We start from the raw sequence: 24153 nt of genomic DNA, 5'->3' as shown, positions 1-24153 counted from the left end.
CGAGTAAAAGGTAAACACAGGCATTCTTTCACATTATATTATTTTTGAAATAACTTCCATAGATTAATTACAGCGACATCAATTGACATAAATAATGAATAAAACACTTACATAGAAGGTACAGCAAAGAGCATGGTTATTCAAAAGCCATATTAAGAAAAACAAAGAGTTAGATAAGACAAACATAGGTACTATCGGTAATAGTTTAGTATGTTGGTCTTTTCCAATCACTGGAAGCAGTTACTCCTATAAAATACTCGTATATAGGAGTACGCGCAATGTACGATGTGAGGAGGAGCGACCACGTGAACTATGCGAGGTGGAGTGACCACATAAAAGTAATCGCAGGAAACGCAGATACCAACCGAGATTCATTGGAGGAATCCTAAGGAACTGCAGTTCACCAAGAAAAGAGGTGTCTTGCAAAATGCTCGTTCAACCAAAACTTTAATAATCCGAAGAGCATAGCATTTCGTTACAGGTTCATTTAGAATACACGAAAGCCTCACAGAGATGGTCAACGAAATCTAGCGGCAGACGCTGTAAGAGTGGAGTTCTATAATACGGTGTAGTTTGCTGTTAAAAGTGCCGATGGCGTACATTCCTCAAAGAATCAACAGATACATTCCTTCCTCCTAAGTATACCTCGCGAAAAGACGACGAAGAAAAAATGAGAGTGATTCGAGTCCCCACGGAGGCTTACGAGCAGTCGTTCTTCTCACTAACCGAAACGGGAAAAACGGAAAGTGAGAGTGGTACACGAAGTACCCTCCGCTACATACCGCAAGGTGGGTTGCAGAGTAAAGATGTAGACGTAGATACCTCTTCCAAGAGCGCCACTAATAATTCCTATGGGTTGAATGAACTAAAAATTCGTTATGTAATGTATCCGTGTCCACTAGTGAATTACTGTGTCTGTAAAGACAGGCACGAACGAAATGGGAGTGGTTGTTGTTTCAAGGACGCCGTGTTGCCAATGAAGGCACGCGCGGAGCCGCTAGACGCCAGTCAGGCGGTGCAGCGGTCACTGGCGCCAGCGCTCTTCCTGCGGCAGTCATGAAGGTGAGGAACTGACGCGGCACTTCCACTACCAGCTTGCTCCTGCAGCGTTACGTAACGATCCTTTGTATTCGCGGTCCATTTCCTTTTCGCAGCCCAGGTGCAGTAGTGCGTAGAACTCTATTTTACTTCTGTTACTAAGCGATGAATGAATAATACAGGGCTTTTCAAAAGTGTTTCAGAAGTTTGTATCTCGTAAATATAGATACGTGGGAAACAGATCAACTTGTGCATCGAAACCGAAAGTACTTGTCCGTGCAGGGTCACCTCGGTACAGTTAGACTCTGAACCTCTATGCAGGAACGCTTTTAACTTTTCTTGTTCTATCGTCCTCAGCTGCGAGCAATATTATGTTGATGTTGATACCAATTTGGATCCGTCTAAATATAACGAAGTGAAAAAATTTTTTTCCTCCGTAAGGTTTTCGCCTTGATTATTTGCAAGGTATCATCTGTGACCTGGAACATGTATATACTGAGGGGCAATAATTAAACTGTTTATTGGATGAGTAGCCAGAGTTATGGGAATTTGTTCAGACTGTGTTAGTTCCCGTTGATAGTTGTGTCGTGATTGGCCGTTAGGCGCCGGTACTGGTACGTCGACATAGGGTTGAAACACAAGCATCAGCGTGCATCACATTTGGAGACAGTCATCGGGTCTCTGGACAAAATGAGCAAGGGTTTACTCGTGTGTTTTATCAAAACAACAGCAATAGGGCTGCTGCTCTTCGCGAGTATCGACGAGTTAACCAAATACGGAGATATCCTCTTTCCGTACCGCGGTTAAAGAACATGACTGGGAAGTTCGATTTAAATGACGATTTCCGAATTATTTCTGAGAGAGGCCAACTGTTCCACAATCTGAGTATGTACACTACTGGCCATTAAAATTGCTACACCACGATGATGACATGCTACAGACGTGAAATTTAACCGACAGGAAGAAGATGCTGTGATATGCAAATGATTAGCTTTTCAGAGCATTCACACAAGGTAGGCGTCGGTGGCGACACCTACAACGTGCTGACATGCGGAAAGTTTCCAACCCATTTCTCAAGCACAAACAGCAGTTGACCGGCATTGCCTAGTGAAACTTTGTTGTGATGCCTCGTGTAAGAAGAAGAAATGCATACCATGACGTTTCCGACTTTGATAAAGGTCGGATTGTAGCCTATCGCGATTGCGGTTTATCGTATCGCGAAATTGTGCTCGCGTTGGTCGATATCCTATGACTTTTAGCAGGATATGGAATCGGTGGGTTCAGAAGGGTAATACGGAACACCGTGTTGGATCCCAACGGCCTCGTATCACTAGCAGTCGAGATGACATGCATCTTATCCGCATGGTTATAACGCTATGTGCAGCCACGTCTCAATCCCTGAGTCGACAAATGGGGACGTTTGCAAGACAACAACCATCTGCACGAACAGTTCGACGACGTTTGCAGCAGCATGGATTATCAGCTCGGAGACCACGGCTGCGGTTACCCTTGACGTTGCATCACAGACAGGAACGCATGCGATGGTGTACTCAACGACGAACCTGGGAGCACGAATGGCAAAATGTCATTTTTTCGGACGAATCCAGGTTCTGTTTACAGCATCATGATGGTCTCATCCCTGGTTGGCGACATCGTGGTGAACGCACATTGGAAGCGTGTATTGGCCATCGCCATACGGCGTATCACCCGGCGTGATGGTATGGGGTGCCATTGGTTACACATCTCGGTCACCTCTTGTTCGCATTGACGGCACTTTGAACATTGGACGTTACATTTCAGATGTGTTACGACCCGTGGCTCTACCCTTCATTCGATCCCTGCGAAACCCTACATTTCAGCAGGATAATGCACGACCGCATGTTGCAAGTCCTGTACGGGCCTTTCTGGATACAGAAAATGTTCGACTGTTGCCCTGGCCAGCACATTTTCCAGATCTCTTACCAACTGAAAACGTCTGGTCAATGGTGTCCGAGCAACTGGCTCGTCACAATACGCCAGTCACTTCCCTTGATGAATTGTAGTATCGTGTTGAAGTTGCATGGGCAGCTGTACCTGTACACGCCATCCAAGCTCTGTTTGACTCAATGTCCAGGCGTATCAAGGTCGTTATTACGGCCGGAGGTGGATGTTCTGGGTACTGATTTCTCGGGATCTATGCACTCAAATTGCGTGAAAATGTAATCAAATGTCAGTTCTAGTATAATATATTTGTCCAATGAATACCCGCTTATCATCTGCAATTCTTCTTGGTGTAGCATTTTTAATCGCCAGTAGTGTAGTTACTGTTGGTATGGCTGAGATTTCTGGACGCAGCGTGTGATCTTCAAACAGTGCACTACCTGTGCTATAGCAGCTGAACATTCAAATGCCCACCCTAGTTTCGGGCACTATTAGAGCAGTTTCCAGTGCAGTTCCAGACTGTCGTGGCTAGAGATGGTTATCACGTTGAACAACGTTTGCAACCTGTACGCATGTGGAAATTAAATCGTGTTTCTTTGAATGGTTATTCTTTATATCTCTTCCGCTTCTCCGTACAAATGTTCCCACGAAGAATCATTGTCCTACGATCTCTCGTTGTAGATGGAGGTTTTCTCAAGCAGCGAAAGTTACAACCAAGCTGTAAATTTGTATAGTATTTTCTTTTACGTTCTGTACATTTTATATTGAGATTATAAACAGTTTTAGCACTTCCTCCCTTTCTGACACTTAACAATATAAATTTAATAGATGCTGCTCCGCATGTGTTGTTTTTCACGTTTTATAGTTGTTCTTCCTCTGCGTACTATGAGACGAAATCTCGTTTTCACAGCACTAGCAAATCAACATTCTCATATACTTGAGGTTATTAATTAACTTTTTATATCTGGGATACACAGTCATGTAGAACTTGATAAAAGACATCATATTTACGCCAGTGACTGTAACACTTTCTTTATTTCACGATTGCAATTTCGGCCTTAGGCCATTATCAAGTGAAGATGTCCGCCCATTTTAGGTTGACATAGCCTAATAACCATAACATCTTCACCTGATAATGGCCTAAGACCGAAATTGCAATCATGAAATAGTGAATGTGTTATAGTCACTGGCGTAAATGTGATATCTTTTGTAAAGTTACTTGAGGTTATGTTTCCGGTATTGTTGCTGAAAAACTATCGACGAATTAAAAAATGCAAGAGTAAAGTAAAAAAACATCTATATTCAAACGAACACCAAAAAATTACTTTGGAGACAAATAAGACTCTTGTATCTTACCTGCAATGTTTGGGATACGCGATGTATGTGGACGTTAGTTGGAGTCACTAAAGGACTAGTAAGTACAAAAGGCTCACTAATGTAGTGAGGACAGTGTGAGGCACAGTTCCTGAATTAGGAATTGTTAGTGTGGTTGACATGAGAAAAGTATCACCTGCAAAATGAAAGTGTGTCACCTGCAAAATGAAAGTGTGTGGCTGTTGCATACTTAAAGTGAAACGTTCAACACTTCGTTCCCAGGCTGTCATCGGCAGTGCTAGAGAATCCGTGGCAGATTTCCAGGCATGGTCCAAGTGAATAACAATCGGTCGCCGATCAGCGTGATGAGTAGGCGTTATCGAGGAAACGTAGTGAACAGCGATCGTCATATATTATTGTGGTCTTGAGTCCGGAGACTGGTTTGACGCAGCTCTCCATGCTACTCTATCCTGTGCAAATTTCTTCATCTCCCAGAACCTACTTCAACAAAAAAATGGCTCTGAGCACTATGGGACTCAACTGCTGAGGTCATTAGTCCCCTAGAACTTAGAACTAGTTAAACCTAACTAACCCAAGGACATCACAAACATCCATGCCCGAGGCAGGATTCGAACCTGCGACCGTAGCGGTCTCGCGTTTCCAGACTGCAGCGCCTTTAACCGCGCGGCCACTTCGGCCGGCCCTACTGCAACCTACATCCTTCTGAATCTGCTTAGGGTATTCATCTCTTGGTCTCCCTCTACGATTTTTATCATCAACGCTGCCTTCCAATACTAAATTGGTGATCCTTTGATGCCTCAGAACATCTCCAACCAACTGATCTCTTCTCCTAGCCAAGTTGTGCCCCAACTTTCTCTTCTTCCCAATTCTATTAATACCTCCTCATTAGTTATGTGATCTACCCGTCTAATCTTCAGCATTCTTATGTGGCACCACATTTCAAAAGCTTCTATTCTCTTCTTGTCCAAACTATTTATCGTCCATGTTTAACTTCCATACATGGCTACACTTCATAAAAAAAAATTCAGAAACGACTTCCTGACACTTAAATCTATACTCGGTTTTACCAAATTTCTCTTCTTCAGAAACGCTTTCCTTGCCATTGCCAGTCTACATATTATATCCTCTATACTTCGACCATCATCGGTTATTTTTCTCCCCATTTACTACTCTAATTGTCTTATTTCCTAATTGCCGGCCGCTGTTGCCGAGCGGTTCTAGGCGTTACAGTCCGGAACCGCGCTGCTGCTACGGTCGATGGTTCGAATCCTGCCTCGGGCATGGATGTGTGTGATGTTCTTAGGTTAGTTCCGTTCAAGTAATTCTAAGTCTAGGGGACTGATGACCTCAGATGATAAGCCCCATACTGCGTAGAGCCATTTGAACCATCACTTCCTATTTAATTCCCTCAGCATCACGCGACTTAATTCGATTACATTCCATTACCCTCATTATGCTTTTGTTGATGTTCATCTTATATCCTCCTTTCAAGACACTGTCCACTCCATTCAACTGCTCTTCCAGGTCCTTTGCTGACGCTGACAGAATTACAATTGCAATGGTGAACTTCACTGTTTTTATTTCTTCTCCATAGATTTTAAATCCTACTCCGAATTTTTCTTTCGTTTCCTTAACTGCTTGTTTCATATACAGACTGAATAACATCGGGGATATGTTACAACCCTGTCTCCCTCCCTACCCAACCACTGCTTCCCTTTCATGCCCCTCGACTCTTATAACTGCCATCTGGTTTCTGTACAAATTGTGAATAGCCTTTCGCTCCCTGTATTGTACCCCTCCCACCTTGAGAATTTGAAAGAGGGTATTCCAGTCAACATTGTCGAAAACTTTCTCTAAGTCTACAAATGCTAGAAACGTAGGTTTGACTATCCTTAATCTATCTACTAAGATAAGTCGTAGGGTCAGTATTGCCTCACGTGTTCCAGTATTTCTACGGAATCCAAACTGTTCTTCCCCGAGGTCGGCTTCTACCAGTTTTTCCATTTTATATATATTATGACACAAAAAATTATATATATATATATATATATATATATAATATGACACAAAAAATTATATATATATATAATTTTTTGTGTCATCAGTAGTATATGTTAAGACTGTCTGTGAAATGAGTCACGAGTACAGTTAGTAGTAATGAAGTAAGAAATTAAAACGTCATGCATGAACAGCGAAAATTTAGTAGGCGACAATAGTTTTCCCTGCCCCCCACATGCACTATGTGATCAAAAGTACCCAGACACCCTCAAAAACTTACTTTTTTCATAGCAGGTGCATTGTGCTGCCACCTGCCACCAGGTATGCCATACCAGCGACCTCAGTACTCATTAGATATCGTGAGAGAGCAGAATGGGGCGCTCCGCGGAACTCAGGACTTCGAACGTTGTCATACGCCTGTACGCGAGATTTTCCACACTCCTAAACATCTCTAGGTCCACTATTTCCGATATGATAGTGAAGTGGAAACGTGAAGAGACACGTACAGCACAAAAGCATACAGGTCGACCTCGTCTGTTGACTGACAGAGACCGCCGACAGTTGAAGAGGGTCGTAATATGTAATCACACAGGAATTCCAAACCGCATTAGGATCCATTACAAGTACTATGACAGTTAGCCGGGAGGTGAGAAAACTTGGATTTTCATGTCGAGCTGCTGCTCATAAGCCACACATGCCAAATACGCCTCACTTGGTGTAACGAGCGTCAACATTGGACGATTGAACAGTGAAAAAAATTTTTGTGGAGTGACGATTCACGGTACATAATGTGGCGATCCGATGGCATGGTGTGGGTATGGCGAATGTCCGGTGAACGTCATCTGCCAGTGTTTGTAGTACCGACAGTAAAATTCCGAGGCGGTGGTGTTATGGTGTTGTCATGTTTTTCATGGAGGGGGGGGGGGGGGGGGGGCTTGCACCCGTTGTTCTTTTGCGTGGCAGTATCATAGCACAGGCCTAGATGGATGTTTATTTCCTGCTTCCCACTATTGAAGAACATTTCGGGGATGGCGATTGCGTCTTGCAATACGATCGAGCTCCTGTTAATGATACACGGCCTGTGGCCGAATGGTTACACGGCAACAACATCCCTGTAATGGACTGACCTGCACAGAGTCCTGACCTCAATCCTATAGAACACCTTTGGGATGTTTTGGTATGCCGACTTCGTGTCAGGCCTCACCGACCGACACTGATATCTCTCCTCAGTGCAGCACTCCGTGAAGAATGGACTGCCATTCGTCAAGAAACCTTCCAGCACCTAATTGAACGTATGCCTGCGAGAGTGGAAGCTGTCATCAAGGCAAAGGGTGGGTCAAGAACATATTGAATTCCAGCATTATCGATTGAGGGCGCCACTAGCTTGTAAGTCATTTTCAGCCAGGTGTCCGGAAAACGATGTTTCGTATCTTTTAAACTATGTTCAATTGAAAAAAGTGCAGCAATAACCGACGCCACCGCTTATTTCACACAACACGATGCATAAATGTAAAACATTAGTCACTGGTTTTATTTACAGCCACCTTATTTGTTGTATACACAAAGCATAAAATAATTAAAATGATAAAACATACGAACTGTACGTAAAGTTAATACATATTTGAGGCAAAAACAAGCACTGTATCATTGTAAGAGGAATAGAGGCGAGAGAGTGTGTCTGAGCTGACCGCAGTTCACTAATACCAAGACCACGTCACCATAACGCGTCTGGGCTTAAAATACAAAGCGTTGCACCATAATATAATAGTGGAATTAAAAGTTAAAATACCATTTCAAACATTATCAGTGCATGCTTAAATGCATTAATGTTAATACTATAAAGTCTCACAATGATCAAATGAATAGATCAGGCGCCGGCCGAAGTGGCCGTGCGGTTAAAGGCGCTACAGTCTGGAGCCGCGCGACCGCTACGGTCGCAGGTTCGAACCCTGCCTCGGGCATGGATGTGTGTGATGTCCTTAGCTTAGTTAGGTTTAACTAGTTCTAAGTTCTAGGGGACTAATGACCTCAGCAGTTGAGTCCCATAGTGCTCAGAGCCATTTTGAATAGATCAGGCAAAATATATGATCTGAAGAAAAAAAATGGTGCTGAATAATAAAACTACAAAGCAAAAAAATTGTTCAGTATATGCAAATATACGTTGCCATTACAAGTTAGCTCTCAACTTGATAAAACCAATATTTTGGTAAAACCAGGCGTTTTTACGAAAAATTTAAACTGCTCAGCATTAGATTTAGAAAGCTGAAAATTCTTATGTAGCCTCAGTTTCATGTAAAAACATTAGATACGTGACGGCAATAAGCTACCTCTACTAGTTTTCGAGTTATTTACTAAAAGAAATTAGGAACGAAAATATAGATTACAATTTTTGTTGGTAATAGGAAATTCCAATTACAGTACTCGATTATATTCATGCAGTAACATACCTGTACCAGGTTTCGAGATTGTATTGCAAATAATGATGATTACAAGGAATCGTAAAAAGGCAGTTCAGAGACCAGCTTCTATTGTTGGTTCTATTCTCAGAATTCTAGCCGACAAAGTTTGAATGCAGTGGAGCTAAGACTTTTTCAGCAACTAAAAGAAACTTTCTCTCTCTCTCTCTCTCTCTCTCTCTCTCTCTCTCTCTCTCTCTCATTATATATATATAAGATTGTAAATTGCAGTTAGTTTTGGAGCAATCATTTTTGTTATTTCTTATACTAACATACACTAACATATACTATGCTGCGGGTCCACCAGAGCGTAAAAGATTGTAAATTGTTGAACCACAAAACTATTAATTAATACAGTTTCGAGAAAGAGATCATTCAGATACTGCTACCTGTGCCTAGGGCGGTTGATAGAACGTGTTCCGTTTAGCGGTATACTGCGCCCGTATATAAACGCAGCCGGAGAGGTAGTGCAGACACATCTCACCGAGACATTAATCTGTAGGCGTCAGTCAAAGCCAGCGACCATTTTGCCTCGGACGACGTCAGAGATAGGTAGACGTGCGTTTTCGGCAGAAGCAGCAGCTGAACTCGCGAGGACTTTTCACCGTTATGGGTCGCTTAGTTTTCAATGAAGTATCTGTGTGTCGCCCGTAAAGTTGACAAAAGAGCGTGGCAAGTGGCGAGATTACTTTCCACGATCGCCTCTGAACTGTTAATAGTGCTATTTCCGATAGAGGTGTTATTACAAGGTGCATTCAACAAGAAACTTGCCGGAGGCTGTAAAATGAAAACCGCTGAAAATATCGTAAAGTCAATTGCCTGCGGAAGAAGGTGCGAGCCCCGTAAGGGATCTGAGGTGTCAAAGTCGCCGCTAGAGGGACATGGCCGCATAGTATGCTCGCCCATGTGAGCACGCGCACGTATCGACCGTCCATAGCACTCGGGTTGAAACCAAATGGAGCCTTCCAAAAAACAGCAAAGGGGTGTAATGCATTTCGTGACAGTGGAAGGAATGCGGGGAACAGAAATTCATAGAAAATGTCACAAGTTTGAGGAAAGCAGTGCATTTTCGATGCGAAAATGGCTGCTACCGTAACTCCGTGGTCTCGAATAATGAATACGTCCGCATGATGGACGGTGGCATCGGTAATGCAGTGTGGTGTTTCGGATCGTACGTCATCAGAGAACAACGTCTGTGCCTCCCTGAATCGTCTGTGCCATGCTTCTCAACTTTGCAACGGACGTGCAGGCATCCACGTACACTTGCGCCATTCTTCGATGAATCAAATGACAATTATATCGAGAGCCTAAGCTGTGGACAGGTGTTGATATACATCAACGGGGGCAGTTGAAAATGTGTGCTCCGACCTTGACTTGAACCAGGGAAATCCTGAGCCACCGAGAGCACAGAGGATAGTGCGACTGCAGGGATTTATTCCTTGAACGCTCCCGGTGAGACCCACATCCCCAACATAATATCCACAAACTACATTCGTAGTGTCCCTGCCCACTACACTCATTACTCGCAGCAGACAGTCTTACCGAGTACCGTAAGAGTTCCTGCAATGCGTGTGCATCCAGCACAGAAGACGAAGAAGGTCAATGGCCGGTTAGCTTAAACTATATGAAGATGGTATGTGTTCTTTTTGACATGTCCGAAAGAACAAAAATGGTACAAATGGCTCTGAGCACTATGGGACTTAACTTCTAAGGTCATCAGTACCCTATAACCTAGAACTACTTAAACGTAACTAACCTAAGGACATCACATACCTCCATGCCCAAGGCAGGACCGTAGCGGTCGCGCGGTTCCAGACTGTAGCGCCTAGAACCGCTCAGCCACCCCGGTCGGCCCAAAAGAACAGATACCATCTTCATATAGTTAAGGCTAACTGACCACTGACCTTCTTATTCTTCTTCCTCTGTGCTAGATGCACACGCATTGCCCGTACTCTTACGGGACTCGGTAAGATTAACTGCTGTAATTAGTGTAATGGGCAGGGACACTACCAATGGAGTGTGTGGACGTTAAGTTGGGAATGTGCGTCTGACGGGAAGTGTGCAAGGGATAAATCCCTGCAGTCGCACTATCCTCTGTGCTCTCGGTGGCTCTGATGGATACAGTGTCTGCCATGTAAGGAGGAGATCCCGGGATCAAGTCCCGGTCGGGGCACACATTTTCAACTCTCCCCGTTGATGTTCAGATGGTTCAAATGGCTCTGAACACTGAGACTTAAATTCTGAGGTCATCAGTCCCCTAGAACGTAGAACTATTTAAACCTAACGAACCTAAGGACATCACACACATCCATGCACGAGGCAGGATTCGAACCTGCGACCGTAGCGGTTGCGCCGTTCCAGACTGTACCTCCTAGAACCGCTCGGCCACTCCGGCAGGCTCCCCGTTGATGTATATCAACACCTATCGATGGCTTAGGATCTTGATTTAAGTTTCATTTCATTCTAAGAGAGCTGCATGATCACCGATGGTATCTGTTCTTTCGGAACTTAGTGCAGTGGACGGTAGATGGGTGCACATGCTCTGTCCATCGTCATGTGGATGTGTGCCGGCCTCCCTCTAGCGGCGAGTTTGGGACCTGATCGCTCTTATAGAGGCCACATCTTCTTTCACATGAAATGACATTTCAATCTTTTCAATGATTATAATTTTACAGCCACCATCTCATTTCTTTTTGAGTAGTCCTTATACGTATAATGATTATTATTATTATTATTGTTATTATTGTCGAGCGAATATTCACAGAATATATAAATCACTTAAAAGTCAAAACTTTTATATATAGTCATAGTTCCTGATCCCGTTCACTAAATAGCAAGTAGAAATATTTTCGTTAAGTGAGCACGAAGAGTAATGTGGACTTGCAGGCTGGAGATTATGGTCAGTATCTTTGCCATCGCTCTCTGGCTGACCGAAATAAAAGTTTTAAAGCTCTTGAAAGCGGCGAAGGTAGGTGTAAGGCATGCACAAACAATTTAAGTGTGTCTTCATAACGATATAACGAAGTATCGACCATTTGATTATTTCCCGCCGCCCCACAAGTTGTCAACGCATCATACACGTAAGGACGGTCCTGTAGGCTGGTGTAACATACACTGAAGTCCCAGCTAAGTTGTAAACAGCGGCGTCAGTGAGAACTCAGACTCTAATACACTACTGGCCATTAAAATTGCTACACCAAGAAGAAATGCACATGATAAACGGGTATTCATTGGACAAATATATTATACTAGAACTGACATCACATTTTCACGCAATTTTGGTGCATAGATCCTGAGAAATCAGTACCCAGAACAACCACCTCTGGCCGTAATAACGGCCTTGATATGCCTGGGCATAGAGTTAAACAGAGCTTCGATGGCGTGTACAGGTACAGCTGCCCATGCAGCTTCAACACGATACCACAGTTCATCAAGAGTAGTGATTGGCGCATTGTGACGAACCAGTTGCTCGGCCACCATTGACCAGACGTTATCAATTGGTGAGAGATCTTGAGAATGTGCTGGCCAGGGCAACAGTCGAACATTTCCTGTATCCAGAAAGGCCCGTACAGGACCTGCAACATGCGGTCGTGCATTATCCTGCTGAAATGTAGGGTTTTGCAGGGATCGAATGAAGGGTAGAGCCACGGGTCGTAACACATCTGAAATGTAACGTCCAATTTCAAAGTGTCGTCAATGCGAACAAGAGGTGACCGAGACGTGTAACCAATGGCACCCGATACCATCACGCCGCGTGATACGCCAGTATGGCGATGACGAATACACTCTTCCAATGTGCGTTCACCGCGGTATCACCAAACACGGTAGCGACCATCCTGATGCTGTAAACACAACCTGGATTCATCCGAAAAAACGACGTTTTGCCATTCGTACACCCAGGTTCGTCGTTGAATACACCATCGCAGGCGCTCCTGTGGGTGATGGAGCGTCAAGGGTAACCGCAGCCATCGTGCCCGAGCTGATAGTCCATGCTGCTGCAAACGCCGTCGAACTGTTCGTGCAGATGGTTATTGTCTTGCAAACGTCCCCATCTGTTGACTCAGGGATCGAGACGTGGCTGCACAATCCGTTATAGCCATGCGGATAAGATGCCTGTCATCTCGACCGCTAGTGATACGAGGCCGTTGGGATCCAGCATGGCGTTCCGTATTACCCACCTGAACCCACCGACTCCATATTCTGCTAACAGTCATTGGATCTCGACCAACGCGAGGAGCAATGTCGCGATACGATAAACCGCAATCGCGATAGGCTACAATCCGACCTTTATCAAAGTCGGAAACGTGATGGTACGCATTTCTTCTCCTTACACGAGGCATCATAACAACGTTTCACCAGGCAACGCCCGTCAACTGCTGTTTGTGTACGAGAAATCGGTTAGAAACTTTCCTCATGTCAGCACGTTGTAGGTGTCGCCACCGGCGCCAACCTTGTGTGAATGCTCTGAAAGGCTAATCATTTGCATATCACAGCATCTTCTTCCTCTCGGTTAAATTTCACGTCTGTAGCACGTCACCTTCGTGGTGTAGCAGTTTTAATGGCTAGTAGTGTATGAATCGCTTAGTTTTGGCTATCTGCATATAGTATGAGTTTTTAATGTTTTAACTTACATTTACTGGTCTGTATTTTCTGACCGACTTACATTTAAGGCTTATGCAACTGTACAATTAACAGCATGCATGTTACAGTATTGTAACAGATTTTTCACATGTTTTAACACTAAAGCTGGCCACACCGTGACTGAAATCTAGATATGGAATAAAAATCATTTGCGACTGATTGCTGTACCCTTTACTACTTGATTTTCTATGGTGTTTCAGCAGATATTTACAATTTCGTTTTTCTTTCCAGTTTGTAGCTGGAGTGAACACAGTCTAATATTGCTCTTCACGTCTTTCATGTGGCGCCCAGTGCCAACGAAAAGCGTCGGAAACAAAATGATTTTTAACGCAGAAATTTAATGTGAGCATGCTGTGTGGTTCTTGTTGAGGGTACGGCGCTGCGGTCTCCTACAGAGGTGTGTGCCAACAGGTGTACAGATCTCACGTAGCTGCAGTGGCCTCCAAGGCCGCCTGGTGTGTTTTTACTACCATACAGGTTCGCTACAAGCTCCGTGTGGGTACCTCCGCAGTCACATTTAGTCAACCGCGACGCCGTATTCCAAGAGCACTGAATGCTCTAACTCCAGACATAGTAGCAAAAATAAGAGACATATTTGGCAATCGGCTGGATATATGTCGCACGTACGTTGGAAGATAGAATGAACACTTGTGAATTGTAAATAAGTCCCAAAAGTAAATAATGCTGCCATGTTGTACCTTCATATATGTGGAGGATGTATACTTGTAAAATACGAGTAGTTCTTTTGAGACTAAGATCATTATAGTCATGTGAGTAAATTAAAATTCGCTTCAAGTTTCTCTCTTTGTAAAACGTGTTCAAATGCGTGTGAATTCCTAAGGGATCAAACTGCTGAGGTCATCGGTCCCTAGACTTACACACTACTTAAACTAACTTATGCTAAGAACAACACACACCCATGCCCGAGGGTGGACTCGAACCTCCATTTCTCTTTGTACATGCAGAAGATACAGCGTTGTGAAAATCTGGAAAGCCACCTATTGTACGTGAAAGTAGAACCTCCTGTGTTAAGCTGCGCTATTTACTGCTCCGTCCCAGTATTGAGATGGTCGTTTAGGATTTGCTGGAACACCGTATAAATCCAGTGACACCTCCTAATATGCACAGTGAATCAGAACACCACCGCCAAACTTTGAGAGGTGGCAACTGGGACCAAAGCAAGCAACGAACATAGGCTCTAAAATGCATATTTTAAAAGCTAAGCTCAATTGTTCATCTTCGATGAAAGGGTGCAAAAAAGGGCAGCTCGTTTTGTATTATCACGTAATAGGGGAGAGAGTGTGGCAGATATGATACGCGAGTTGGGATGGAAGTCATCAAAGCAAAGACGTTTTTCGTCGCGGCGAGATCTATTTACGAAATTTCAGTCATCAACTTTCTCTTCCGAAAGCGAAAATATTTTGTTAAGCCCAACCTACATAGGTAGGAATGATCATCAAAATAAAATAAGAGAAATCAGATCTCGAACAGAAAGGTGTAGGCGTTCGTTTTTCCCGCGTGCTGTTCGGGAGTGGAATGGTAGAGAGAGAGTATGATTGTGGTTCGATGTGAATTGCAGAGTAATCATGTAGATGTAGATGTAGATACCATAAAACACATTTCTATTTCAGGCTCTTTGCTTTCCACATTTTTGGAGGAGATCGTATGGACCAAAACAACAAAAAAAGTCAGGTAAACATCGTCTCTAAAATACGTACCTCAAGGGCTATGAGGACTTGTTTAGTTGAAGAGATGTGTTTCACATTCCCGAAGATGAGCATAAACTCATCGCTCTTATGGTAAGCCCTTTTGAGCCCCTGTCCGCTTGACATGTTTCTCCTGTCTTGGCTCATACTACCTCTTCTCAAAACATGGAGTTTGCAGCAGAATATAGTTATGTGTCTCACAGTAACGAAGATAACTGGTTTTCATATCTTAATTTTGGCTGTACAACAACATATGAAAATTTGGTGGTAGAGTTCTGATTTAACATGCAGATAATGCTTCTCTCACGCTCTACTCTGATGATATTCTACACGTCGATAGACTTTCGCTGTAAGTTATTTCTTGCATTAGGTAGCGGCACAACCAGAATATTTTCAAACAACCAGGAATATAATATTGGCGCTGTCGGTTGTTAGGTAGTTCCCCAATGGCTGGCACAAATTCCGCAATGTGGAACCACCCTCTCTTCTGTCACTGAATCCGTTATTAAACGTTTCTATTCTTTCAAAATCGATCCATTCTACAAACGAAGTGACAACAAAAGAAAACAAGTGTCCTGTTTCCACGAATTAAATAACTTACATCTTGTGAGAGATTCACAGAGTGAGCGGAAGGGAGCACTGTTACCGGAACGAACCGAAGGCCTCACGCCTAATTTCAGGACGAAGTTTCCACGGCACATCAGTGAATATACGTTTTAAAACGACGGAACCGAGCAGGGAATTAACATCTGTTCATGTTTTGTAATTACGATTAAACAAATGTCGTGACTCCAAGTTAAGATTCTTCATCCTTCTCTGTCTAGGACCCGCAACTGGTGCTGCAGCTGACACAAATCTCCTCCGTGCGTTCTTACATACAACCTCCACGGATCCATGTTTCTTCTACTACGTTCTTGGTAGGGTTCACAACCCGAGACAAGTCCTGTGGGGGAACGTTCGTCATAGCTTCTTCGATCAGTATTTCCACTTTACTGAGGTTACGCTTTTTATTGTTTCTTGCCACGTAACATTTCAGTAGGTTTGAAATGAGCTTGGTGTATGTGTGACTTCCTAAGGGACCAAACTGCTGAGGTCATCGGTCATGAGCTTGGAATGGATGGAGAATGAATTTACAATGTCCTTTCGCCGCAGTCGCTTGGTCGACCTGGTACCGTGACATTTTTGGCTTTTACAGCTTTACAGATGCCATTATTTCCGCCTTATTCATGAGAGGTACAACTCCCTCTGGTGGAATATTGCTTTCTACCCAGGTAAAATTATCACTACTTGTCCTTTACTAACGTGGCAATTGGAGACATTTTTCGTAGCTGCGTACTGTAAAATAACCAGTGAAATGTGTGGCGTTCACTTTCAAGTTATAAGGACCTGCCTTTCTGAAACGAAACAGCAATAAACAATATGGAACGAACCCACGAGCCTAGCCTAGCGATTGTATTGCCAAACTGTGCTTTCCTCTGGGTGCTTTTGTTGTTCCGTTGCTGTGCGGTTCGTCCAGGTTTTTGTCATCTTGTGGCATTCATTAATGTACGATTCAGTGTTCCGTATGGGACGCAAATACGCTTGTTTACAGGCCACTATGTTACTTCTCTCTATCGTAAAATTCAGAGAATTACTTGGCTTGCCGGAAACTAATCTCGCAAAGATAATTTCGAAGAGAGTTATTTTAGCCAGATAACTCAGCTACTGTGAGGCTGAAAAGAAGCTTGATTTACACAGACTACTCGTTGTGCTGGAACAACTGGCTGGAATATTGTAGCAGCACCGTGTGGGGAACTATTACCTTGCGGAATTTCTTTCTTTTTTTTTTTTGATAAAAAATGTGAGCTTTGCTACCTAACATCAAACCACGACATCTGTGTGCGATAAAACTACAAAGGAATCAGCAATATGTGTATGTACTCTTGTCTGTGGGACTCTGTGGAAGACTGTCTTAAACGTGTCCAAAAAAGCACCAGCAAGCTTTACGTGAGGGTTCCTTACACCACAACTAGAGAAAAAGTCTAGTAAACATGGCCTCTAAAATGGATATCTTTAGAGCTATGAACACTTGTTCATCTTCGCTACTATCAAACACGTCTTTTCTAAAGTAAGGATTTTGCTACCCATATTTTGGAAGGAGACAATATGGACCAAACCAAGAAACAACCTCGGGCATGGATGTGTGTGTTGTCATTAGGTTTGTTAGGTTTACATAGTTCTAAGTTATAGGGGACTGATGACCTCAGATGTTAATTCCCATAGTGCTCAGAGCCATTTTTTTGAAGAAATGTCCAGGGCACATGGTGTCTATAATGGTTACTTAAAGAGCTATGACCACTTGTACATTTTCGACGGTATGATAAACATCTGTTCTATTGACTAAGTGCTCTTAGCACTTAAGATATGCATTTTAGAGTCTATGTTTCACAGACATTTTTTTCTTGTTTTGGTGTAATGAAATGTCCCTAAAGCTTGTCCGAGGTTTTTGGGACACACTGTATGTGTCTGCGTATTGCATCCTACTGCAATGCGACCATCTTAGTTACACGTCAGTCGTAACTTCTTTTCTTGCTTTGTGTTTCCAGCAGAGAATCGTTTGGTACTGCTTCTTAATTCTCATCATTCTTATTTTCTTCCTCCTTTCCAATTCATAGCACCTTAGACCTTTGGATGTCAAGCGCAGCGTTTTCTGTCCGCCCCTCTTGAGATGTTTGATACCAGAACCCCACTACTGTACTCCGAAGTACTCACTATCAAACCACAGAGATTCGCGGCCCCGCCACAGGTTTCTTTAACCATAGTGCAAAATGTGTCAGTGGAAAGAAGGAAGGAAAATTAGAGGTAAACGTCCTGTCTACAGTGCAGTCATTAAATATGGGAAACAAGATCGGGTTGCGAAAGGATGGGAATGGACCGATCCCAGCATTCGCCTGGATCGATTTAGGGAAATCACAGAAAATATAAAACAGGATGGTCGGACGGTATTTGAACCGTCATCTTGTCCAAATCGAGTCCAGCATGCTAACGACTGTGCCATCTCGCTCGGAATATAGGCCGGAAGTCTGACGGCACCGGCCTCAGACGATAACTTTCTTACTGAAAATTTCTGAAGAGGCACTTGATTGTACAACAAGTGACGAGTAACACAAAGTAATAATGGTTTAGTGATCTGAAGATGATTGCTAGCACAGTCGAAATTGCCGTATCGTTCTATAAATGTGCGTCTAGACAGATAAATCATTTTATATTCGAAATACGATGGCTATTCTACATACTTCACGACCTCAAGTCTTGTAAAAGTATATAGAGGAAAAGTGGATTTAAAACATGGCAAAGCTTTGGATAGATATACATCTAGTGGAACAGATCATTATTGGAACGACCATCGATGACTTAAAGTCTCTGCAAAGAAATTTCTGAAGAAATGGCACACATTGCACAGTTGGCATGAAGCAAGTCGTATGGTTGCAGATAGAGAGATGTCAAATGAAATGTGCGTGGCTATCACAAGTGCAATGCGTGAAGCGTGAAGCCTTCGTTTATTACCATAACAGAATATAATCGATAAACCTTTTCCATAACTGCAAAGAGGTTCTCATCGTATGTAGAATCTGCCACTGGCAGTCATTACTTCCAGGCAGTCGTGGATGACATAGAAATTAAAATTAATTGCAGGAAACCAAAAACACGGGTACTGAAAACTGTTTTCAAATTTTTCTGTACAAATGAGGATGCAAGAGTACTGCTTCTGTTTAATTCCCGCAGCTATATAAGGATGAATGATGTAGATACTGGAAAGAAGACATGAAGAACCATCCCGGAACTTGTCTCAAACGATTTACGGAAATTATGGAAAACCTATATTTCTGTGGCCGAATGTGACTCGACTTAGCTTGCCATTGCATTACCCCGCTCGGCTAGCAAGCTAGTCGGTGACGTCAGTGCCATTCGGTAACAGCTCAGAACGGTAAAACTGAATAGGGTTCTACGGCCAGAGGATGGCTAATCTCTTGAATAATGTAATGTGTCCAGTAATTGGAAAAATTCACCGGTCACGCGCGCATACTCGACTTCCTTATGGGCTTTCTTTCAGAACCACAAAAAATGGTTCAAATGGCTCTGAGCACTATGCGACTTAACTTCCGAGGCCATCAGTCGCCTAGAACTTAGAACTAATTAAACCTAACCAACCTAAGGACATCACACACATCCATGCCCGAGACAGGATTCGAACCTGTGACCGTAGCGGTCGATCGGCTCCAGACTGTAGCGCCCAGAACCGCACGGCCGGCTCAGTAACCACACCCACGCTTGCTGATGAAATTGCGATTATTCGTAATACTAAGCACAGTTTTTTAATTCAATGAAAATTTTTGATAAAGAATACACAGCACGGTTTTCAGATGCAGAATCATGGACAGGTGTGGTAAATTCAGGAGTGTGCTGTGGAAGTTCGTTGAGGTCTTTGTTGTTCATGTTTTACGTTAATTACCTGTCAGTCAATATCAATAGTAAACTCGAAACATTTCAGATGAATCAGTTACCTGTAATTAAAGTCTATCTGAAGAAATCTGCATAAATATTCATTTAAGATATCATAGCGGTGCAGAGAGTAGCAGCATACTGTTAATGTTCAGAAATGCAAAACTCTGCGCCTGAAAACAGGCAAATCCGTAGACTGCTACAACTAAAATATCAATGAGTCGCAACTGGAATCAGCCGGCTCATATAATTACCTGAGAGGAAAAACTGACGAGGATACGAAATACAAATGCGTTTTTACGTGATAACTCTAAAAGCTTTCTACATAAAACAAACTTTATTAACATTCTACATCTTTAAACTATAAGACTACTTATTCATTTCTCAATTAATTAAAAAATGCATTTCTGCTGTCGAGAGACCAGTTGGCTGCTACCGTCATTGTAGGATGCTTGTCTACGATGAACGAGTCGCTACCTCAACCCTGCTTGCAACTCTTCATCGAGGTCGTAGCCAGGATTTTGATAAGAAAGGAGGAAGGGTCCGATATCTTGAAACACGTATGTAACATAGCAGCGATGGTGAGGCACGTTAAAATCTTTGACCAGAGAGCCTATTATCGTGGTTAGTCTGCGCTTGACCGCGCGAGTGTTGCGAGCAGTACAGTAGTTGTCGTCGTGGAGTACGCCAGTAGTCGTCATGTAGAGCAGTACGCGAGTTGCAGTAGGCCAGTGCACTCGGTCAGTAGTAGCAGCCCAGTGCGGTTGTGTGATGTAATCTGTCGGCAACACTGGTCAAGATGCTGAATGAGGTATATTGTTAATTAAGGTAATCATCAGATAATGTAAAGTTTATTTATTGTAATTAATTTTCAACAAGTGCCCCCAATAATAATTTTGATTTCAAAGCAGTTTTTAAAAAACAAAATTTATTTAATTGAACTAACGATTTCGTTCCACTTCCCTTAAAGAAAAGTTTCAGTCAAATTTAAAAAAAAAAGAAAAAAATATACTATTTGCAATGCAGTTCCTCCAAGCCGTGCGCAAGAATAAGAGCAGAATTTTGACTAGCAGTTACAATGAGGTAAGAATTTAATTCTGACTTTTGCACAGGGCCAAAGACCGATATTTCGGTTTAATTGAATTATCATTATCACTGAGATTTCATTAGCACTGAATTGTTTTTCATTATTTTTGTGGGAGCTTACACCAGAGTCAGATTGCGAATTTCACATTTTTGTTGCCTTTGTCAGTACATTTCATTGCAGGGAGGTTATTCTTGGGTCCCATTTATTATTATATTTTTTATTTAAATATTTCTGTGGGGACGATATTGCTTCTTGGCTCCATTTCTATATAATATTGTCTTTTAAATTTTTGTGGCGAGGTTACAATCTTAAAGAGGACCTTAAATAGGCTCATGGTTTTATTTATTCCGAAATTAAATATATTTATTTTTTATTTTAGATGCATAACTTACTTTCAGGAGACCTTCATACAAATAGTAAATGGTCTTTAAAATTAGGGAAGAAAATTTTTTTCTTAAAATAGGTATAACATGTATTATCAACAGTGTGTGTGTGTGTGTGTGTGTGTGTGTGTGTGTGTGTGTGTGTGTGTGTGTGTGCGCACGCGCGTTTGATTAGTATTAGTAATCCCCAACAACGCTCATCAGTAATTGAGGCCTAAGACTTCCGGCGTAAGATGTCATCCTCATTCAACCAACGGCCTTGTCAAAGAGGGCGACCCTTGATGTGGTAAACTGCCCCTAAATGTGGAAGAATCAGCAATGATCAATGGCATGAGGATGCAGAAGGCAATGAAAACTACTGCATCAAAGACATATAACGTGCATCGACAGGAAATGTGGCCTGTAACTGAAAAATTGTTTTGATGTTCTTGCTATTGGCTGAAGATTCTGGTCAAGGGGACTGTAACCTTGGGAAAAACACTGGATAACCAACGAAAATTAACTTTCTAGGAGTCAGGGCGTGTAATGCCAGAAGTCTGAACATAACAGGAAGCTATAAAATCTCGAAAAGGAAATGATAAGGCTCAGTCTTGATATAGTGGAGGTCATTGAAATGAAATGGAAAGAAGATAAGGTTTTCTGGTCAGATAAGTACAGGGTAACATCAACAGGGGTAGAAAAGCTATAACGAGAGTAGGATTCGTTGTGACTGGGAAGGTAGGGCAGAGAGTCAGTTATTGTGAACAGTTCAGTGACTGAGTTATTTTCATCAGAATCAACAGCAAACCTACACAGACAACGATAGTTCAGATGTAAATACCGATATCGCAAGACGAAGATGGAGAGATAGATAAATTATACGAGGATACTGAACGGGTAACTCAGTGCGTAAAGGGAGATGAAAATCTTGTAGTCATTGGAGGATTGGAATGCGGTTGTAGGGGAAGGAGTAGAAAAAAGAGTTACGGTAGAATATGAGCTTGGTACTAGGAATAAGAAAGGAGAAAGTTAACTGAGTTCTGCAATAAATTTCAGCTAGTAATAGCGAATATTCTATTTAAGAATCACAAGAGGAGGACGTATACATGGTAAAGATCTGGAGGCACGGGATCATTTCAATTAGATTACATTATGATGAGGTAGAGATTACGAAATTAGATACTGGATTGTAAGTTGTACCCAGCAGCAGATGTCGACTCAGATCACAATTTAGAACTAGTCAGGAAGAACCAATGCGTAGAGACATGGGATAAGAAAGTTCTAAGGAATGAAGACATACGCTAGAAGTTCTCTGGCTAAGTAGCCAGTGCAGTCGAAGAGCAACGAACTTCTGTAAAAAGGGCAAGCACAGAAGTTGCGAAGAAGCATGGATAACAGAAGAATACTAAGGAAGCATGGATAACAGAAGAATACTTCAGTCCATCGACGAAAGAAGGAAGTACAAAAATATTTAGGGAAATTTATGGATACAAAAATACAAGTCACTTAGAATGAAACAAATAGGAAGTGCTGGGAGGCTAAGGTGAAGTGGCTGCATGAAAACTGTGAAGAAGTCGGAAAAGAAATGACTGTCGGAAGGAGTCCCTCAGCATACAGAAAAATGAAATTAAAAGCAAGGTTGGTAGTATAGAGAGTTCAATGGAATTCGACTGGTAAATGCAGAGAGAGCAGATAGGTGAAAAGAGTACATAGAAGGCTTCTGTGAGGGGAAGACTTGTCTAACGACGAAGAAGAAAGAGAAGTCGATACAAAAGAGGTGTGGGATCCAATAAAAGAATCAGAATTTAGAAGAGCTTTGGAGGAATTAGGATCGAATATGGCAGACGGGAGAGATAACATTCCAGCAGAATTTCTTAAGTCATTGGTGAAATGGAAACAAAACAATAATCACGTTAGTGTGTGGAATCTTTCAGGCTTTCAGGAAAACATCATCCACACAATTCTGATGACTCCAAGAGATGACAAGTGTGGGAATTATAGCACAATCAGTTGAACAGCTCATGCATCGAAGCTGCTGACAAGGATAAAAAAATGGTTCAAATGGCTCTGAGCACTATGGGACATAACATCTGTGGTCATCAGTACCCTAGAATTTAGAACTACTTAAACCTAACTAACCTAAGGACATCACACACATCCATGCCCGAGGCAGGATTCGAACCTGCGACCGTAGCAGTCGTGCGGGACAAGGATAAGAAAAGAAAATAGAAGATGTATTAGATGGAGGTCAATTTGGCTTTAGCAAAGGTAAATGCACCAGAGAGGCAGTTCTGATAATGGAAGCAAGATTAAAAAAAATATCAAGACACTTTCACAGGATCTGTGGACGGGAAAAAGCGTTCGACTATGTCAAATGGTGTAAGGTGTTAGAAATTCTGAGGTAAATAGGAGTAAGCTATTGGGAGAGACGGATAATACACAACATGTACAACAACCAAAACGGAATAAAAGCAGTCAAAGATCAAAAGCGAAGTGCTCGGATCAAAAGAGACAGGGATGTAGCTTTTCGCCCCAGTTCAATCTATATATCGAAGAGGCAGTGAGTGAAAGGAAAGAAAGGTTCAAGAGTGGAATTAACATTCAAAGTGAAAGGATACCAATGTTACGATTTGCTGATGACATTGCTATCCTGAGTGAAAGTAAGGAAGAATTACATGATCTACCTAATGGAAGCAACCGTCTAATGAGTACAGAGTATGGATCGCGAATCAATCGAAGAAAGACAGTAATGAGAAGTAACAGAACTGAGAGCCGCGACAAAATTTAACGTCAGGGCTGATGGTCACGAAATAGACGACGTTAAGGAATTTCGCTACCTACCAGTAAAATGACCCACGACGGAAGGAGAAAGTAGGACATCAAAAGCAGACTATCATTGGCAAAGAGGGGATTCCTAGCCAAGAGACGTCTAATAATATCAAACATACATCTTAACCTGAGAAATGAATTTCTGAAAATGTATGTTTGTGGCACATTGTATGGTAGTGAAGCATGGACAGCGGGAAAATAGGAAAAGAAGAGAATCAAAGCATTTGAGATGTGGTGCTACAGAAGAACGTTCGAAATTAGGTAGAAGACAAGGTAAGGAATGGGGACGTTGTCCGGAG

The 24153-nt window shown here is 42.5% G+C and overlaps 1 protein-coding gene across 2 annotated transcripts in view; it reads left to right on the top strand.

Annotated features, from left to right (window-relative positions):
- Positions 1-1014: 1014 nt before the first annotated feature.
- LOC124711279 overlaps positions 1015-24153 on the top strand; it is an 89261-nt gene continuing 66122 nt past the window's right edge. The window contains exon 1 of one of the 2 annotated variants that reach the window (XM_047241276.1): positions 1015-1062. In XM_047241276.1, coding sequence (XP_047097232.1) covers positions 1057-1062 — 6 coding nt within the window. In that variant the 5' untranslated portion in view covers positions 1015-1056. The remainder of the gene's footprint in view (positions 1063-24153) is intronic. The other variant, XM_047241277.1, reaches the window with a different exon arrangement.

The sequence above is a fragment of the Schistocerca piceifrons genome, chromosome 8 (genome assembly GCF_021461385.2).
Source record: "Schistocerca piceifrons isolate TAMUIC-IGC-003096 chromosome 8, iqSchPice1.1, whole genome shotgun sequence".
Classification (NCBI taxonomy): domain Eukaryota; kingdom Metazoa; phylum Arthropoda; class Insecta; order Orthoptera; family Acrididae; genus Schistocerca; species Schistocerca piceifrons.
Note: the sequence above shows the minus strand (reverse complement) of the source record. Positions and strands in the feature narration are given on the sequence as shown.